This window comes from Vanacampus margaritifer, chromosome 14, assembly GCF_051991255.1.
Source record: "Vanacampus margaritifer isolate UIUO_Vmar chromosome 14, RoL_Vmar_1.0, whole genome shotgun sequence".
Lineage (NCBI taxonomy): Eukaryota > Metazoa > Chordata > Actinopteri > Syngnathiformes > Syngnathidae > Vanacampus > Vanacampus margaritifer.
The window spans coordinates 11,140,242-11,160,193 of NC_135445.1; the positions used below are offsets into that span (position 1 = coordinate 11,140,242).

Sequence of the window (19,952 nt, forward strand, 5' to 3'; positions counted from 1 at the left end):
ACATCTACTGTACCTTTTTCCATTTTCTACACGGTATTTTTTTCTTCATTTGCTAATTACCAAAAGCAGCTGTTACAGGCACACATGCTCGTGTGTTTCCTGCTCTTCCACCACCACCCACACAGCAGGAGCATTAGGGGGGAAAAAAATGCATATTGAACACTGGTGTAAATCAATCCGTGGTAGCTGTGTGCATAGGTGACCTTGTGAGCGACGCAGTCAAAGCGCTGCCTGGCAGCCATGCGCAAAGCTCACGCCCAGATGCATTAAGGACACACATTCACAGGGTTTTGTCACGTGTCCTCTCAGTCGTGATAACGTGCGAGTGGGTGCGAGCCTACGCAATATTCCTGATGCACTTCCTGCACAGGAAGACTTGCAGATGCAAAAAGTGGTATTTGCTTTTCATTAAAATACTCAGCTGGGCGTCTTATTGTTGTGGCTAAATGATCGTCCCTCGCGACTGGAGTCCTGGGCGGCGCAGCCACCCAAACGCAAACAACTTGACGTCATTTATTTCTATCAGCGAGAAACGATATTGGTCACAGTGGGAAGGGCTTTTTATTTCTTTCAAGGCTGCACAGGTAGAGACAGTTTTTTTGTTTTTTTCACTCTTGTGTTCTTTCACTGATATCACAGTGTGGGTAAACTTTTACTTTCCTATGCAATACTATAATATACTAATTAGGGGTGTCAAAATGAGTGTGTTAATTTTGAGTTAATTTAATGGTCCTTTAAAGCCAGAATTATTTATTTTTTATTTTATTTATTTTTTACACACAATTAACAAGTGACCGACCCTTACTTGAAAAGCCTGTACCGGGGCAATTCCCGTCGCAACGCAGCAAACACATCCACGACAAAATTTAGCAGTAATACATTTAATAATAATGTATATATTTGTAGAGACTGGGGTCAAGTTGTATTTGACAATTTTCAAAATGTGCAGAATTTCACAAGTTACTTAATGCTGAAGATTAGATAGCTCTAAATGTGAAAAGAAAAATGCACTGAGCTGTCACCAATGTCTTACAAATGCAATTATGCCATCTAGTGGCAGAAAATTGACCTCAACATAAATCAATATCACACTTGTTTTTCAACTGTACAGTACTTCTTTTTAATTTCAACTAAATTTTATGAATTATTATGAAATTACTGTATCAATGACTAAAAGATGCAGCCATATTTGTATTTAACATTTTTCCACTTTTATTTTAACAAGTGTATGAAAACTTAGAAAAAAATATTTCATTGTACATTGTACCGTTGAAAATTTTTAGCTCTACAGATGCCATACTCGCTTGAAAATAGGTAGGTCATATTTCGGTCAGTTTACTGGCCCAACTGTAAGTGTCTATTTGAGGTATGGCTATAATTTATTTAGGTGAACAACCTCCATAAAAACAGAAGGAAAATCCAGTAAAATTTTCTTATTAAACTCTGCTTGCAGCTTTACAGATGACACAACTGCTCCGTTAGTAAGTTATTAGCCAAATGCTTAAAAAAAAAAAAAAAGGCATCATTTTAGAGATAGGCTTTTTGCTTAATGTTTTTTGGGGTCAATGTCAAAACATTTAGTATGAAGAACCAAAATTGCCCAAATTCAAACTAAAAAAAATGACAAAATAAATGACTAAAAGTGCAAATAAAAACGGATATAAAAAATATAATTCAAAAATTCAATCCCAAAATTTAAATAGAAATGAAAAAAATAAATAAATATATATATATATATAACAACATATATATATATATATATATATATATATATATATATATATATATAACAACATATATATATATATATATATATATATATATATATATATATATATATATAGTATATACACTATATATATAGTATATATATATATATATATATATATATATAGTATATATATATATATATATATATATATATATAGTATATATATATATATATATATATATATATATATAGTATATACACTATATATATACTATATATACATATATATATATATAAATACATCAATAAAAGTAATTAAAAGAAGAAAAAGAAAAAAAACTAGATTCAAAAAATAAAAATAAATGCAAAAATAAATATATAAATAGAATTAAATATCAATCAATAAATAAAAACGCTCTGCTCCCACATTTATTTATTTCATGCTGCGGACGCTCTGCCAGGACAACATGTTATTCAAATGAGGGGGCGGTCCTAAGCGTGTCTTGGGTTTGACTCCACCGTTGCAAACCGTATTTCATGGGTCGAGTGAACAAGGAAGTCTCGGCGGCTAGCATGAAGAGCTCCAGCAATGGACGACTATCTTGTCCACTGTCACCTCGACTTATTGTCGAGCAACTTCGCCACGTACATGGCGTCTACAATTTGGCGTAATATGGTAGCACTATGCTTATATATTAATAAATGCAGGGTTTTGCTGCGTTAGGAACACAAGCTGTACAGTCCATACGGAGTTCTTCCCTGTCATTGCAAAAGCTTAGGATACATGAATGGAGTCACACGATCAGAAAGAATGCCCATACTGCATGATCTCATTATCTCCTAACCCCAGGCTAGCTTGCTTGCGCATTGTCGGTTTACTGCGTCTGTCTCTGCGGAATCACATTTGCCTCCGTGCTGCCAACAGTGAACGTAACCTTACACAGGTGAGGGGGGAAAAAAACAACAACAACGCTTGTTTCCCCTCTTCTCTTTCAATAGAGTTATTTATCTTTTGTCTCGTCTTGTAGGACATATAGAGGAGGAGCTGTGAATGTTTGTTAAAAGTGATGTGCTTTCGAGAGCCCGCGGTAAACAACGCAGCACCTGTAGCGAGTGTGGAGATGTATCGGTCTTGGGTTTTGATTGATGTTCGGATGACGTTTAAAACCTCCTCAGATATGCTGAGAAGGACAGCGAGAGGGGTGTGATGTATTCAGCTAGCCTCTCTATCACATCACACTTTTAGTGGCAAGCAATTGGACAAGGTTGACACACAAGACACACACACACACATGCCGGTAAGATTTTAGATTTCCCACAAGAGGATTTCGCTTAATAAACGCTTTCCACATTTTCACTCAACTTTCTAATATCCTGTAATGACTTTGGCGGCATTCAAACAATTGCGGCAAGCACAGCACAGCCGCAATAACAATCCAAAAGTATTGTTTGTATTTTTCCACAGAACGAGCTTAATGAGAAAGCACCTGCACAGATGTCTGCTAATAAGCGACTGATTGTTATGTCCTGCTGGCTGTTCTCATGCTTTCCCATGCAGCGTCATAACGTTGCCTCATTAACAATTTTCTAATGACACGATTTTTCAAAAGAAGGCACAGGGGGAATAACGCATATAGGCACAACAATTTGACTACATTTCCACTGATTGATTATGGGCAAAATGAACAATAAATTAATTGATTGATTGATATTTTGCAATGAGTGCATCATTTGCAATGAGTGCATCATATTGAGTAGAACGATTCAACCGGGATGAGTTTCTATAGCATGGATGTAGCTCATCCACCCACAGAAAACACTAATATATATTTTTTAACATTATTAACTCTTTGACTGCCAGACGTTTTCAGAAACGGGATGTCGCCAGTGCCAGGCGATTTAAGCATTTTGACTGATCTTTCAAGGTCCACAGAAAATGTTGTGTTTGGACTATGGAAACACACATACTACCAAATGAAAGATTGAACTCTCATCTTTCATCAGAAAAAAAAGTTTGTTTCTACCTTATTCCGTTCTTCAGTAATCAACAATAGAAAATGGTTAGTTTCACCGAAATGCTCTGTTTTGAAACAAAAAGCGGAGAAAAATAGCTTTTTGTGAAACTATGTTATTTCATGCACTCTAGTGAATTGTACACTTCTTTTTGTCCATGAATGATGCCACAAACATCTAAATAGTGCTTTACTTCTGTAAAACGCTATCACCAACAATGAAAAAGTGTTTTTGGATTGCAAAATACGTTTATTTCCATTCAACAGTGTAACAATTTGACAAAACAATTTCGCAAACTATTTACAAATGTGTGCAACTGTGGTACTATTTACAATTATGTGGATGTTTCAAATGCAGTTTTTCTTTTTGTAACGCTCTCCTGCGTGCAAGGAGAGGGAGCAGGACTTTCTTGACTGCCTTTTTTTCCGGGGAATAGCAAGTAGCAGACTGTACCCACTCCTCTGATGAATATGCATTGGACTCGGGGCACTCTTCGTCGTCCGATTGAACGTCCGCGTTTTCCGGTGTTAGCATCGCTAGCCCGTGAACCTTTATGACGTCGTCATAGCCGCCGCGTCAGCGCTTCCAACTTCGGCGTCAACCTCGTAGTCACCATCATCATCATCGATGATGATCATCGTCGTCATCAATGTGCTCTTTAGCGTTGGTCGATGCCTTTCGTCTTTGAAAAAAATTCCCAAGTGTGAGCTGCTTGCAAACGCCAATGTTCGCTTTAGCTCCGCCTCACGTCTTCTACTGCCGCGTCAACGCTTCCAACCTCGGAGTCACCATCATCATCATCGATGATGATCATCGTCGTCATCAATGTGCTCTTTAGCGTTGGTCGATGCTTTTCGTCTTTGAAAAAAAATGCTCGAGCGTGAGCTGCTTGCAAACCGGTCGCCATGTTCTCTTCCCTTCCCCAGCCATTGTCCCCTCTAGCTCCGCCTCACGTCTTCTACTGACGCCTACCCAATCTTGTCAAAAGAGAGTCATCGCTGTCCTCTAGGGGCCAAAAATAGTCATTAGGCTCACTAGACCTGCTTGAAACTTTCACCACAGCTGGGCAAGGCTTTACTCCACCCGTTTAAAAAAAAAAAAATGGGTGGACGTCTTTTAACATCTTTGGCGCTCCTCCGTAGGTTTTTGCAGAACGTCATTTAACGTCTTTGGCAGTAAAATAGTTAAAATATAATCCAGTTCTTTCAATCTTAACCGATTGAATGAGCTCACGCATGACAAAGAAAATGTCAGCAAGTGTGCTTTTACTGCTCTTGGCGTGTGGCTTACTCCAGTTGGCTAACACAGCACACTTAATGCATAACAATATGTCTTCGACCAATGGGAGGTGCCTCCCCATTGGTCAGATGGCCGTTGTAGTACCAAGACTGAACCGTGAGAGGCGGCATGGTGCCAGGAAGCATCCAGACTTCCAGAAATCACAAAGAAGAAGAAAGAAAGGTTCTAGGCTAACTTAACGTATCTGATAATTACGTTGCAATGGCAAACTGTGTGGATGACTACTTGGAAACCTTCCATGTCATCTGACGGCGGAGAGATTGACAAAAAAAAGTATTATTTTACACATGAACCATGTAAATATAAAAATGGTTCTCATATTGCACTTATAAGTTGTGTTCCTAAATCCTAAATGGTTATATTAGACATTTAGAATTTTTTTTTTTTATATTAGACATTTTGAATTGTTTTTTTTTTATTTAAAGGAAAAAGGCGTTTTACAGAGTAAATGAAGGCAAAGTACTATTTATCTTTTTGTTTTTGCTGATCGAAAAATGATCTGACCCGTGTCTCAAATCCGTGATCCGATCCGAAGCACCACTAATATATATATATATATATATATATATATATATATGTATATGAGTGCTTAAACATTCATGATACTCAGCCTTGACTGTTTTCCAAGATTGAGAAGGAAAAAAAAAATCTCCAACTCATCCCACATCACAGCAATATTGACAAAAAACGAATTCCATACAATTGACTGAAGTCATACTTAGAAGTCTAGTGAGTTTGCAACTGTCAAAAAAACAAACAAATGTTCCACACGTCATCCAACAGCGGCAATATGTTACATGTTGATTTCCTGATAAATGTGGTAAATATGCTCCGCTTCGGTTCTAAGATGAAGCATCGATCCATCATCAGACAGACTTGTGCATTCTTAGGCTGACAGCCAACAGCGAAGCTGGCGGCAAACCATCAGTGGCCATCTTGCTGAAGGGGATTGTGCAGTCACCAGCTTGTGCACGACCATCGGCAGGAGTGTGCATCCATTTCCAAATGAGAGCATCTGCTGTCTTCAACATCAGATGGTAATAGTTGATGAATTTACATCAGCTTCTGTGTTTGGTCCAACTTACAGGACAACAAGCTTGAAGAACGAGAATTTTTTTTTTTTTCGTATTTGTGTACTTGTGTTAAGGAAGTTGACCTAAAATCATATCAGACCAAAACATTCTAATGATAATTTGGTTATATTTTCAATCTCAAATGTATATTTCATTTTTGTAATGATGGTTCCTTTTGTGATCATTGTGTTTATTATCCTTCTATCCAACACATGAATTGGCTTTATGAGGGACTCAACATGCCTGGATATGTTGTGTAGGGGTCTTGAACACACCCGTGAGCACCAAAAACTCACTCAGGAGCTCCACCGTGGAAAGTTTGAAAACAATTAGCCCCAATCAACACAATATTGGGGTAGGACACATAAAAAAGTCTCTAAGACCCATGCTCAAAATTGAACAGGAAGTCCGCCGTTTTTGGTCAATTCCAGGGATTCTACTTTGACAAACGTTGACTAGAAGCAGAAGCAGGTTTCCTAAAAACAGATACTCAAAACTACATTACACTAATTTCTTACCTATGTCATTGAATGTGGGTGGGACATGGTGCGAAGAGTTTCGGGACCATTCCAAATAGTTTTTGGCCACCATGAAAATGTCTCTATGGTAATAGTGAGTCAACATTTTTATACAGCAGAGTGGACTTTTGCGCAAATAGTGTTTTACCAAAATAAAGCGTAAAGCACACGACATCCCAGTGGAGCAAAATCGACTTGGTTCAACCTGCTTCCGCGTCCACAGGAAACGTCTCAAACATTTCGGCCGTATTGACACATGCTTTTCATCCTGATTGTAAGTTTGCACTGCAAAGCAGCTCTCGCAGCCACACTGAATCAATATTGGAGGAGCAAAGCCCTTGTTCCCTGTGTTTATAGATCCACGGGCTGGACTTTGCTTCCCCCTGCACATTCGTATCACTTTTGCTCTTGTGTGCGACGTGAGCAGAAAACAGCTTTTTTCTGTCACCGTTTTTCAGAGTCGAGGGGGTTTTATAAGGCACATAAAGTGAGATTAAATTTGGGTTATGTTATGTCTGCAATAATACACTTGGCTATGCATGTTTTATATTCGTGCAGCGCTTGCTCACCGTGATCTGCTGTAAAGTGTCTTTTACTCTTTTTTTCCACTTTTTTTTTAAAGACAGCTCTCTTATGATCCATAAGGTCCAATTACTTGAGTTTAACCCTGGAGAACCCACAGGGTCAAATTTGGCCCCTATAAATTCTGCTACTCAAATAACAAAGACCTTTTTTTTTTTTTTTTACAAATGTAACTTCAAAAGTCCAGAGTGCCACTTCTGACCCCTGCATGGGGCCATCTAGTGGATGAATATTGCACTTACATGAGCCAGAGAGGTGGTGACAAGATGGCTGACAACATGCTGTTTTGTTGAGCTGGAAATCAATCCAAACAAAACCATCAGATGGTAAAAATTGTGTTTTTTTTGTTAATCTATTTCATATCATGTTGCAGAATGCCTAGGAGTATGTTTTTTTTATATATTTTGATAAATTAGCAACTCTGAGCTAGTTCAAAAAACAAGCGTTAAAATTGAAAAAAAAAAACATATATTTTGGTGTTCAGTGAACTAATAGCAGTCATTTAATGTATAATTCATAATTTTCCAAAGAAGAAAAGGGTTCTTGGCTTCTCCAGGGTTAAAAACACATGAGATTTGAATGTATTGTATTACATTGTGGGGTGTGATGTGATTTAAAAACTGACCTGATTTAAAAAATGAGTCTGCCTTGAAGCAATATTTCACAGCGCATCCTCAGCTTTTGTCTCTCGTGCCGAACACGATGAACATATTTGCCAATCTAAAAGGAATCTCGTGAAAAATCGAACTGAGCTATTTATTCTGACAACCGGTTCAATGTGTGTTACTGCTGCTCAATCTGGAATTAAAGTAGAAGACAAAACGCACCATAAGGAGCTGCTGTGATCCGCACACATCTGCGTTTTCTTTATCTGCGCAGCAAATCGGTGTCGCTGCTACATTAGCCTGATAGAAGAGCAAGAGATATCCAGCAGGAGTTGCAAATGAGTCATTACTTCCCGGCAGACGTGATATCCAGGAATCCCGACGCGCCGTCTACTAAATCGTAGCTCCACGCCCTCGAGCGGTTGTTCCTAAAAAATCAGACAAGCCTCACCTCGTGACATACGCTGCTTGTCTGTCACACTTGACAGACAAACACACCGTCCACTCCACGTCTTGTCAAAGAGCCATCCCAGCCTTCCCTTGACACCGCTCCCGGTCTTGCCTTCGCTCAGAAACTGACTCAGCAGCCACTGTCAGGTTTGCTTAATTTCGCCACGCTCGACTCGTCGCTACCTGCACTCTCATCTGCCACAGCGCCTTAATCCTCTTGTCACTCAACAGCCGCCCCCAAAAAAAGATAAGGATGTGAATGAAGGGCCAGGATGAGGAGTTGAGGAGGAAGGTTGCAGTACAGTTGCGCACTAAACTACTAATGGCATAATAAAGCCCTCTTCTGTCAAATAGAAAAACAAGAAATTGAAAAGTAATGAAATATATTTAAGCGGGCCACACGTTAGCAAGCTTTTCCACAGGGAACAACTGTGGTGATTGAGGTTTGCTAAGGGGCAAAACATCTACTGCAAATGTCCAGAACTTTCACAAGTGAGACGTTCAGAAAAAAAAATATCCCCAGAAATCAATTTTAGTGGTGTCACAATAATCTACTTCAAATTGACTTTTTGCGGCTTTAACTATCTTTTCTCCTTGAAGGATTCTAATTAATCCCAAAAATTAAATTGCTATAAATTCCCATCATTTTCAGCCAACTAGGCATGGGCCAAATACCGTTTTTATGGTTTTACGTGGATTTAAAAAGTCAAGGTTTCAATAGATTCAATACTGGCTGTCACCAGTAATGAGCTCTTCTCTTCTTTTCTGCACAATATGATTGGCTGCTTGCAGAGTAAACAAGGCGCCTTTGAATTCAATTGCCTCCAATGAGCTTTTTTTTGCTCTCCTCCTCTGCGCTTTATGGAGGAAAAGGAGGGAGGGAGCAAGACAAGATACTGCAAATACAGATTAATTTTGTGTTGATTAATGTGCAGTGTACTAAAAAAAAAGATGCCAGCATGTATGAGTTAGCCCCAAGGACAACATGAGTAGCACACTGGTCTGTTCTAAAATAAGCAAACCAGTGATGGGACACTGCGACTTACTAAAAAAGAAGAATTAAAACAAAAGAAGAATGTTAACATTTATTTATTCTTAACATGATAAACTTTTCTACTTTACTAACGACCTAACTATTTCAAAAAGGTCATTTTGACCTGTAATTTTAATACTATGTAGGAATGTTCGATACACTTTTTTCTTTTTTTTTTTAGACCAGAATGAGTAATCAAACTCTTGGTAGTCACCAATACCAAGTACTGATACCACTGTTTTTTTTATACATACAATAAAAAATAGAAATAAAAAAAATATGATAACAGATAAAGAAATACCTATATGCAACATTTTTCCTTTCCATTTTCTAAAAATGAAACACTTGTATGAGGTATGACATCATTTCCACTACTAAATGTAATTATTTCTTATGTATTTTTTAAATCATATTTCTGTTTAATATCACACCGCATACACATACACAGTTCTAAATAAAAACCATCTGTCATCAAAACGGACACCAGCATCATGAAGAGCTTTAAATGCGGATTTTCTTGATTCCTGTGAGCTTTTGTCGCTATAACCGTTTTGAGCAGGAATGAGGGATTTCAAACCGATGTTAACTTTTTTGTTCGCATACGGAGACTCCATTCAGCTCAGGCGCTGGTAATTGAAAGATTTCAAATGATTTACATTCACAGAGGGCGAATACAAGTAGCAAAGAGTGCGACATTTCATTTTCTCTGTGCTTCGGCCCATTTCTAGTTTCATTCCATCTAAGAATTGCGTGATTGTGGGACTTTGGAAAGCCAAATAAGTCGAAATAATTTGGAGCGCCAGGGCTTGAAATAAGCAACTTGTTGTTCAGTGCTTGTATGGGTCACGTAATTCCATCTAGCACTGATTGTGTTTACTTGAAAAAAAAAAAGGAAAGAATTCAGTATTCAATGTGTATGCTTGAGGTTTCTCCCTACCTCAAATGAATTGTTGATAAAGGTTAAAATGATTCATATCCTGGACACATTTTTAGCACAAGTGAATTTGCATATGGTGAATTATGTGAAAAAGGCAACATTTCACATTTACATTTGGCCAACTGACAGTTGTCAGTTCTAGTCCCAAAAAAAAATACAAGAAGCCGACCGTCCCAGAATAATTCATCCTGCTGCAGTGACACATGGAACTTTAATGCTCATGGTATTGCTTTTCAAAAAATAAATAATAAATAACTTATGTACGTGCCGGCAAGGTCATTGGAGAGAGGCGGCCTGTTGTTCTGGGGCCCTGGGCAGTATTATTTATTCAACATACAGCCGCATGCATTGTATTATGGGCCTTTCCTCACACTCGGCTTCTACATGTAAAAAGCGTGTGGCGTGATTTACAATGTGCTATTTGTTCCCTCCTGCCTTTAGATTGAATAATCACGCAAGAACAAGTAATTTCATCTAGAAATATGAAAACACCACAAAAACAACTGAAATAATCATCATAATAATAATAATAATTTGCCTTTAGTCATCAGGTTATTGGTGCATACAATAGATTATGAAGTGCTTTCTCTAGTCTCTATTGTTTTTGTGTTAGGGACAGTAATACAACTTTTACGTAGAGCTACCAGTTTGACACACGCTTCTGAAATAAGAAATTTGCTACATTTGTTACTGGATTTCACTTTCTTTTCTTTGGTCCTTCCTCCGGTCTCCTGACGGCCTCACGACTCTGGCTGGAAGTGTTCGGTTTAGGTGAACGGTATGGGATTTTTTTAATAGGTTTTAGGTGAACTAATGAATACACACACACTCACACGCACGCACACACACACATACACATATTCACCCACATGCAAAAAAAAAAAAAAGATGATGATGACATGTCAAATCGGTAAAATTACCGAATGAACAATACTGAGCTCTCCAGAAAAGAAAAAAGAAATGTGCTACAATTATTGTGAATTGTTATTAGGAATATGTAATGATAAAATCCATGTTAAGGATTCCTCACAATACTGCATCGACAATGATTTATTATGGTAAAAAACATAAATATCAAGATATAACACTATTTCTATAAAGACTTCTATAAAGTCTTCACATTTTTGAATGAAAACCTATATAACAAACCTCGGAAATCCCAATGCACCATCACTAGTATATTTATAGAACAGGCCCCTTTCAGGGCTACAAATTGCCCTCTGGCACCATGTTGGTGACACCTGCTTATTAATGGTTAGCCCTTTAAGCAGGGTTACTATTGTAGTCAACACATTGTAAAGAGCATTCTGACAGTTATTATTAACGAGCAACCAACCTTGATGGCATTGGTAGAGATCTGGATCTCGTGCAGCTTTCTCATGGTGCCGTCACGGTCGATGAAGTAGGAAGAGGCCAGCTGGTGGAGGGCTTCCACATTTTGAGTGGCGTTGGCGAGCTTCCTGTCCAGCTTGTTTTTGGCCAGGTACATCGTCAGCGCCTCCTCCCCTACGAGGGAATATATAACATCAGTCATTAACAAGAATGAGGATTTTTGCATAACATGGTTCAAGTGGCATCAATAAAAAAAAATTGTACCATATCCAATTTGTAAATGTGTAATGGAAGCTTAGGCATAGAAAAAGCCTGAATGAAATCATACATCCATTCATCTATTTTCTTTAGTCTTGGACTGGTCGCCAGTCAAAAACATAAAAAGACACATTCACAGTTATATTTGAACTGTTCATTGAGTGAGCTACCAGCCGCCAGGCAAGTGCGTCACTCCACCAATAGTGATTGAAATCGCAGATTTGGAAATCCAAATCAGACGTTGGACGACGTCGTAAGTATATACGTCATTTTACCGAAATTCACACATTGCTCATTGAATCTTTCGGTCAATTTTAGGACTAGAAACAGAAATGTGATTTGCAGAGTTGAAATGATGTATGACTCAAAGTGAGTCAATAGAAAACTGAGGTAATCTCTGTGTCATTCTAGTCATGCTCATAAAATTTTTTTTTTAAAAAAAGCTGGAGAAACCAGATGCCCCACTTTTCCAGGAAAAAAACTCCACGTTTGCTTCTTTATCCCCAGTTGGCATCTGCACAATTGCCCATAAAGGGCCCAGTTTTACCCTGTCAGGATGGAATTAGTTCTGTGAAAAGAATGGCGTCCATACAGGAAGGCCCTGGATGCTAAGACAACGCTATGACAGAAATAGCAAGTCAACTGAATGCAGGTGTTCTGTTCCTACAATGTTCTGATCACTTGAAAATAACCGGGCACTGCATTGCCTTACTTGCTTGTTAGGCCAATACATTGTGTGTGGCGGGCGTATAGAATGCAAAATGTGCCCACATTATCATTGCGCCACAAGTTTCTGGTTATAATTGCACGGAGGGGCGGGAGGGCGGTCACATTCTTCTTGCCAAGCTTCCTTAATACTACTCAACAACTGCAAGGTTAGCTGCAGCTCGATTTTCGTATTCATTTTTACTTCTATCTAAGGATATACTGAATGTATATATATATATATATATATATATTTAACTCTTTGACTGCCAGACGTTTTCAGAAAAAGGATGCCGTGGGTGCCAGCCGATTTAAGCATTTTGACTGATCTTTCAAGGTCCACAGAAAATTATGTGTTTGGACTATGGAAACACACGTACTGCCAAATGAAAGATTGGACTCTCATCTTTCATCAGAAAAAAAAAGTTTGTTTCTACCTTATTCCGTTTTTCAGTAATCAACAATAGAAAATGGTTAGTTTCACCTCTGTTTTGAAACAAACGTCTTTTAACGTCTTTGGTACTCCATAGTATTTTACTAAACGTTATTTAACGTTTTTTCAGTCAAAGAGATATATATATATATAAGGGGTGTGAATTGCCTAGTACCTGGCGATTCGATTCATATCACGATTCATAGGTCACGATTCGATTCGATAGGGGTTAATCCCGATGCGAATCTATAAATTGATTATTGCGAATTTTTTAACTCAAATTTAGAAAATACTAATCATTAAACTTGTACATTGTAAGATTTGTATGAAAATGTATTTATGTATCTGAAAATTCAGGCTTATAATTGAGCCACTGCATTTAACAAACAGGTTGCAGTCTGTTTGAACAGCACTGAAATGAAATATTAAGGCTTAATGTTCCATTAACCCCTGGGCGTTATTTTATTTTGAAATGGCTTGGTCAGAACCAACAAAAAGCCCAAAAATTGTCAAATAACGCCCAGGGGTTAATATAACATTCTTCCATGCTTAATGTGTGAATCCTAACCCTAACGTTTTGTTGAATATTCCCATAAAAAATTGATGTTTAAAAATCGATTTGCCCGCATATCGAATCGATTCGAGAATTGTGCGCGGTAATATCGCGATATATTGCCAAATAGATTTTTTCTAACACCCCTAATATATATATATATATATATATATATATATATATATATATATATATATATATATATATATGAAGTTGTTTTTCTGTCTGTCGCAATTGAGCCAAGCCCACCTAATGAGCAGTGTTGCCTAAGTGAAACGCCCAGTGATATTTACCAAAAGAGACTTCTCACCTCTAATGAGAGGGGACTTTCAAACAGCTGTAATAAGGTAACGCTTCCTATTCCGATTATGCTCAGAACATAAGTCCCTGCATCTTCAAGCTTGTCTGGGGGAGTGTGACGATAACCATCCAGCAGGATTTGTTGCCATGTAAAATAGCACCTGGTTGATCAGGACAATGAACATTAATAACAGAATGTAAGTTTGCTGCTTCTACCACTGCATGTAGCACAAACGTAAACAAATAAAAGCCGAAAGGGATTGTTATCAAAAGCCTAAATCAATTGAAACCACACATTCTCATAATATTCTGTATAATATTAAACCTTTGTTCTATCTTGTTGTTCCCGAAAATGTGTATGGCCATTGGAGGACTGTATTTAAATCAAACAGGAAAAAGGCTGTAAACCTACGACATTTCAAACAGGGGTTGAAATGTGAACGCACTGAGCCGTAACAGGTCCAAATATTTACCCGCCGAGCGGCAATCGCTGGTGATTTGCATGTCATACATTTGTTTGTTGACACGTTCTCAAAAGGTTTGCGCTTTGCTCATTCCATAAAACATCATGTTTATCCACATCCCATTCTGACGAGCGCGAGGAGCAAACAAGCAAACAGCCCCCGATTCAATCCCGCGGGCTCACGTGACCTCGCCTTTTCCAAGACAGCGGTTCAACAAAAAGCCAAATGCGTACGCCCTCAGCCGGGTTGGGGAGTGTGTCACACATGCTCACATCTGCGGCGCCCTCCAACGTTTTATTCATCCCCAAGCCATGCATTTGAATTGGCCACTTAACTTGTGCTGACCGGGGACGAGCAGTCTGGTGCCTGGTTGGAGTGCAAAATTGTCTTTGCCACACTTGGCGCCATGCCAAGTTCTTTAAGCGGGGTGTGCTTAAAAGAACACTGACAATTGAGCCAATTTGAGTTTTTTTTTTTGCTACTTGCGATCAAAGTCAGCAAAGGCCTGATTATTGAATGTCTCCAAGATTATCCCGAGAAATTATCCTGTAGTGTGTCAAATGTTCAAAGCACAGGTGGAAAGAAAGTACTTAAGTATGTTTTTCCATTGTCTGACTTTAGTCACATTTTTTTTCTGCCTCTTGTCCCGACATCGTCATTCAGACATACCAACGAAGCTGCATCCATTTTTTTTTTTTCTGGGGAGCTCAGTATTGTTCATTCGGTAATTTTACCAATTTGACATGTCATCATCATTGCTCTCCTTTTCTTTTTTTTTTGTATGTGGGTGAGCATGTGTATGTGCGTGTATTCATTAGTTCACCTAAAACCTATCAAAAAATCCCATACCGTTCACCTAAACCGAACACTTCCAGCCAGAGTCGTGAGGCCGTCAGGAGACCCGAGGAAGGACCAAAGAAAAGAAAGGAAAGTGAAGTCCAGCACCGACCAGACACCACCCACCAGGCCACCAACCAGAGTCCTTCACCAACCCCAGAGACATCTAAATTCCAACAAATCAAGCTGCATCCATAACGTAACACGCCAAAAATATACGCAAAGTCTAACTTCAAAATAAAAGATACCAAATAATACAGACGGTAATGCAATAGCCTTAGTAGACTTTTATTTTTAAGTTGGCCCGTGTACATAGTTGCTACCATCAGCAACACGACGCCATCCTGAAATCATATTCAATCGCTAATTTAGGATGCTAAGAAACTGCTAGCTAATCACACCGTCATTGTATGATACGGCACAAGTCTCTGGTGTTAGTGGCTAGCAGCTAGCTGTTAGCATTAGCAACAAGTTCCCGGCTGGCAATGGGCACTCTAACATGTTCAAAATTTGCTACAAGAAAAATAGTTTGAGAGCATAAAGAGGGTTTCAGAGTGTCTGGCTAGTGTCTTTGCAACTTTGAATGAAGCCTGACAAAAAAAAAAAAAGCAACACTTGCTACGTGCGCAAACCCTCACAAGCCTCCGCCGCTCGTTGAGATATTGGCTTTAGCTAATTTAACATTTTTTGTTAGCCTGTGTTCAACATTACCAAAGCTATGGGAACAACTATTGTACATACAGTAATTGAAAGTAAAAATGTAGTTTTATTTTGCACTTCAGTACATTTCAGAGTGTGTAATTTTTATCCTGGGTAATTATCCTGTCACATGGAGTGTGTTAAGAGAAATCATTCCTCCTCGATCTGCTCGTAAAATGGTCATGTATAAGAACGAGGACAACAACCAGTTAACTGACCAAAGTGACCATTAAGAATTCTGTCAACTTTTTGGAAGTACTTGATGGTTAATCATGTCTTAAAGCAGTTGAGGCACCTTCTGGAAGTCTCTCCCAAAACACATTTGTGACTGTACTGATATAAAAAAAAAAACGTTTTAGAAAATCTTTTAATCTGTGATTATTGTCCTTTGTCTTGTTTCTTCTGTGTCGACATTATGTATTTGTACATTATGTGTTTAGATGTATGTATAATTATAATAATAATATTTATTATTATTATTGTTATTATTATTATTATTATTTATTGTTCCACTCAACACTAGTGTGCAGTCTGAAAAAGACAAAAAAGGTGGTGCGCCAAATAACATGTTCTGTACAGTAGACGTGAAAAATGTTTTAAGTCAGTAGCATCAGAAAAAAAAATGCTAGTCTTTTAGTTTTCATAAAAATGTGTGATGATTAAGTTGTTGAAACTTTTTTTTTTTTAATTGAATATGGGTTTGTCATGTCTTAAAGCAGTTTTTGTGCACTCTTGATCCACTCTGAACTAGTTTGCTGTCTAAAGAGGGGGACATATACAAGATAATGATACATGGGACTTTCGGATTCCATCATTGTACGTGAAACAGAATGACACCCTATTAGGAAGTGATCTAAAGCTCGCACCCTTGCTGGACACAAATAAAGCAGGAACTGATTGTGTTGAGTGGCGCTAATAGTTAGCCTAGCTCCCTCTATTTCTTCTTCTTTGTATTTTCTAGTAGTCTGGATGGCACGTGCTGCCTCTCACAGGTCACTCTTGGTACTACTTATGAGAGGAGGTCACCACATACTATAAGAGCAGCAAGCACACATTTTTTTCATTTTTTTTTTTCATTATGTATGGAGTCTCTTGCATTTTAAAAATCTGTTAAGCTGTTAAAAATCCGTATGTGTGCACCCCACTTCAATTCTGCTGCTGTGCACTAATAATATACCCACATTAAGTTCTTTATAGAAATCTATCGTTGCGTGAAGCTTCATAAATATTTGTGGTTATTGTCTCTACTCTGGCAACAAATTACTATTACAGACCACCCTGCTAGCCCGTAAACACAATGAATGCGCTTGGGTGGACATTTTGTTTAAACAGTTTAAAAACAATGTAGTGTATCATCTTGAAAGCCCCCCACCAGTAAGTAATGATTTTTTTTTGTGTGTGTGTATGCATGTATGTATGGTGACGTCAAAGAGGGTTTAGAGTGCAAGTAGAGTTTTAAAGTAATGGAAGGCTGGCGCTCTCCATTCCATGTTAATGCTACATGTGTGGACCACTTTATGGGGAAGCATTAAATTGTACGACGACAAATGTATGGCACTCAATTGAGAAGGGCTAATGGATGCTTTTTTTCATTCAGGGAAAACAAAAAAAAAACTATGCTTTTATGTATGCAAGGTGGGTGTTAGGAAGCATGTGAAAAATTATTCTGTATAACACGTGTATGATTAGAGCAAAAATAGTGAATACAAAGCTTCACACGTCACCACTACCGCATGTTTATGAAAAATACTCAAGATGTTTTTCTGTGTTTTTTTTCTATGTATTTACTTTGCAGTTTAAAAAAAAAAAAAGACAATTACTGTTCTCACTGTGTGGATATGCTCCAAACAGTGTATGTGAAAATCCACAATATAGTGAGAACATTAATACACAAAAACATTGCAAGAAATCGCAAGCAATGACCATGATATGGGCTCCCCTTGGGTGTTTTTCCTCATATGGTTTCTCTGTGCTCCGCCATGTCTTGAGCTAAGGCGGTTCAAGCAGACTCGCAAAAATCAGTTCTCAATGGTGGTTGCAGGTGGTGTAATGTGATTTTGGTGAATTTGATTGAGGCGCACGCAGACAGATTTGTCATTCATTCATAAATATGACAACAGTGTGGGAAAATCCCTCTGAATCATTGTAGAAATCAATTCATTGAATTATTGTCATTATCATCTAAATTTTTGTTAAAATATAAATAAATATAAATGCCAACATCATCTCTCAGACCCCAGCGGGTACATTTTTGCTTCCGGAAAATCAAGGATGTGTGCACTTCCACACCCTGATTTTAATAGGAATGATGGGAGCCGCTTCCATTGGCTGGAAGTCGGCTGCATTCCATCTCAGAGTGGCGCAAGACGCGCTATTCTATCTGGATTTGAAAATATCAAACCGCAGATAATCGGGGTTCACTGTAGTTTTCTCTTGGGTGGATTCATTGCTTAATTCAGTCCAATTGCTGCTTGAATTGAGTTGTACGAATCGAACCCAAATTTCCAACCATGTTTGAGCATTTCAAGCGCTACTACAGAACAACACAACGACCTGAAGTGAGGTGCCGAAAAGTAGCAGCGTGGCCCACTTTCGCTTGATTCTCCTTCACATCCCTCCAAAATCAGGTCCACCACGTTCCTGCAAAACAATCCCCCGCGACCACAGCAGAGTCATTTCAATAAACCATTTCTGCGAGGGTGCCACTGAGCACAGTGGACCGTCGCAACGAAAGCACCTCGGATCCAATCACAGGTTGTGCGTTTACGAGAGGGAAGCGGAATGAGCTCTCGCTCTGGCTCTCTTTCCCCTCAGCCGAAATCTATATTGTGCTGCTTGTTGACGCTAAAGGAGTAATCTACTTGACAACCCGCTCGTTCTGTTCAACAGGTTCGGCGCTCTGAATCAATCACTTGCGTTTAAGTTCCACTGTGCGACTTGTCAGATAAATGTCCCCCCTTTTATTCCTAGCAGCCCTTATAGAGGAGAAAATGTACTCGTTCTAATTGTGCACTTTTTTCCTTCCAGTAAATACCTGGAACATTTCGTATAAGATTACATAGGAGCCATAGTGAGTAAACAGCATTAATGCTAACATATGAGAGGTTTTTCATGATATAAGGCGACATCCATTTTTGCAAGGTGGAGGTGTCCATAAGTGGGAATGTGATCATTTTCTATTATGGTACTATTTTGGGAAATAGAGAGAAGCATCGAGAGAACAACACTGTGGAGCAACCACCTGTCAGATCATATCAGAGCATTATTTACATGCTTGGGTAGGTGCTACTGTTTTGGTTAGCAAGAGAGTCCAAGTGGGCTCAGCTTTTTTTTAAGTCTCCGTGTGGACTGAGATAATTATTTTAATGTCAAGTGAAATTTAATAAGATTAAAACTACCAGTAAATAATATTATTAGGCTTTACATGATCTTTTTGAAGCAGATTGACGATCGAATTAAAAAAACAAACAATATACAATACGTATATAGAATTTTTTAACCTAATTCTGGTTACTTAATTCTGTCTGTTAGCGAGAGCCACTACATCGTGATAACTTACATTGATGTTTCTGCATTTGGCAATTTATTATTATATTATATTATTAGTATGGGATTTTTTTTTTTATGGGCTTTAGGTGAACTAATGAATACACACGCACGCACGCACACGCACGCACGCACATGCACATGCTCACCCACATACAAAAAAAAATAATATATATATATATATATATATATATATATATATATATATATATATATGTGTGTATATGTATATATATATGTATATATATTAAAAAAAAAAAAAAGAAAAAAGAGAAAGAAAAAAAACAAACATTTTATTTATTATTATTATTATTTATTTTTATTTTTTTAAAAGGAGATCAATGATGATGTCAAATCGAATGAACAATACTGAGATCTCCTAGAAAAACAAAACAAAAACAAAACAAAACAAACAATAACCAATCAACTTGTTTATTTACCGTACAGTCGACCCCCTCTATTTGCGGGGGATTGGGACTGTCCCAGCCCACAAACAGCCAAAATTTGCATATAATTGACACCCAATGAAATGCATTAGGAAGAAAGAGTAAGCCCTAACCCCCCCCAAAAAAAAAAAAAATCCCCAAATTCTGATAAACACTCA

The 19,952-nt window shown here is 38.1% G+C and overlaps 1 protein-coding gene across 1 annotated transcript in view; it reads right to left on the minus strand.

Moving 5' to 3' along the window:
* brinp1 (bone morphogenetic protein/retinoic acid inducible neural-specific 1) overlaps positions 1-19,952 on the minus strand; it is a 178,251-nt gene that overhangs the window by 71,298 nt on the left and 87,001 nt on the right. The window contains exon 4 of the mRNA XM_077542653.1: positions 11,558-11,727. Within this exon, the coding sequence (XP_077398779.1) occupies positions 11,558-11,727 (170 nt within the window). The remainder of the gene's footprint in view (positions 1-11,557; positions 11,728-19,952) is intronic.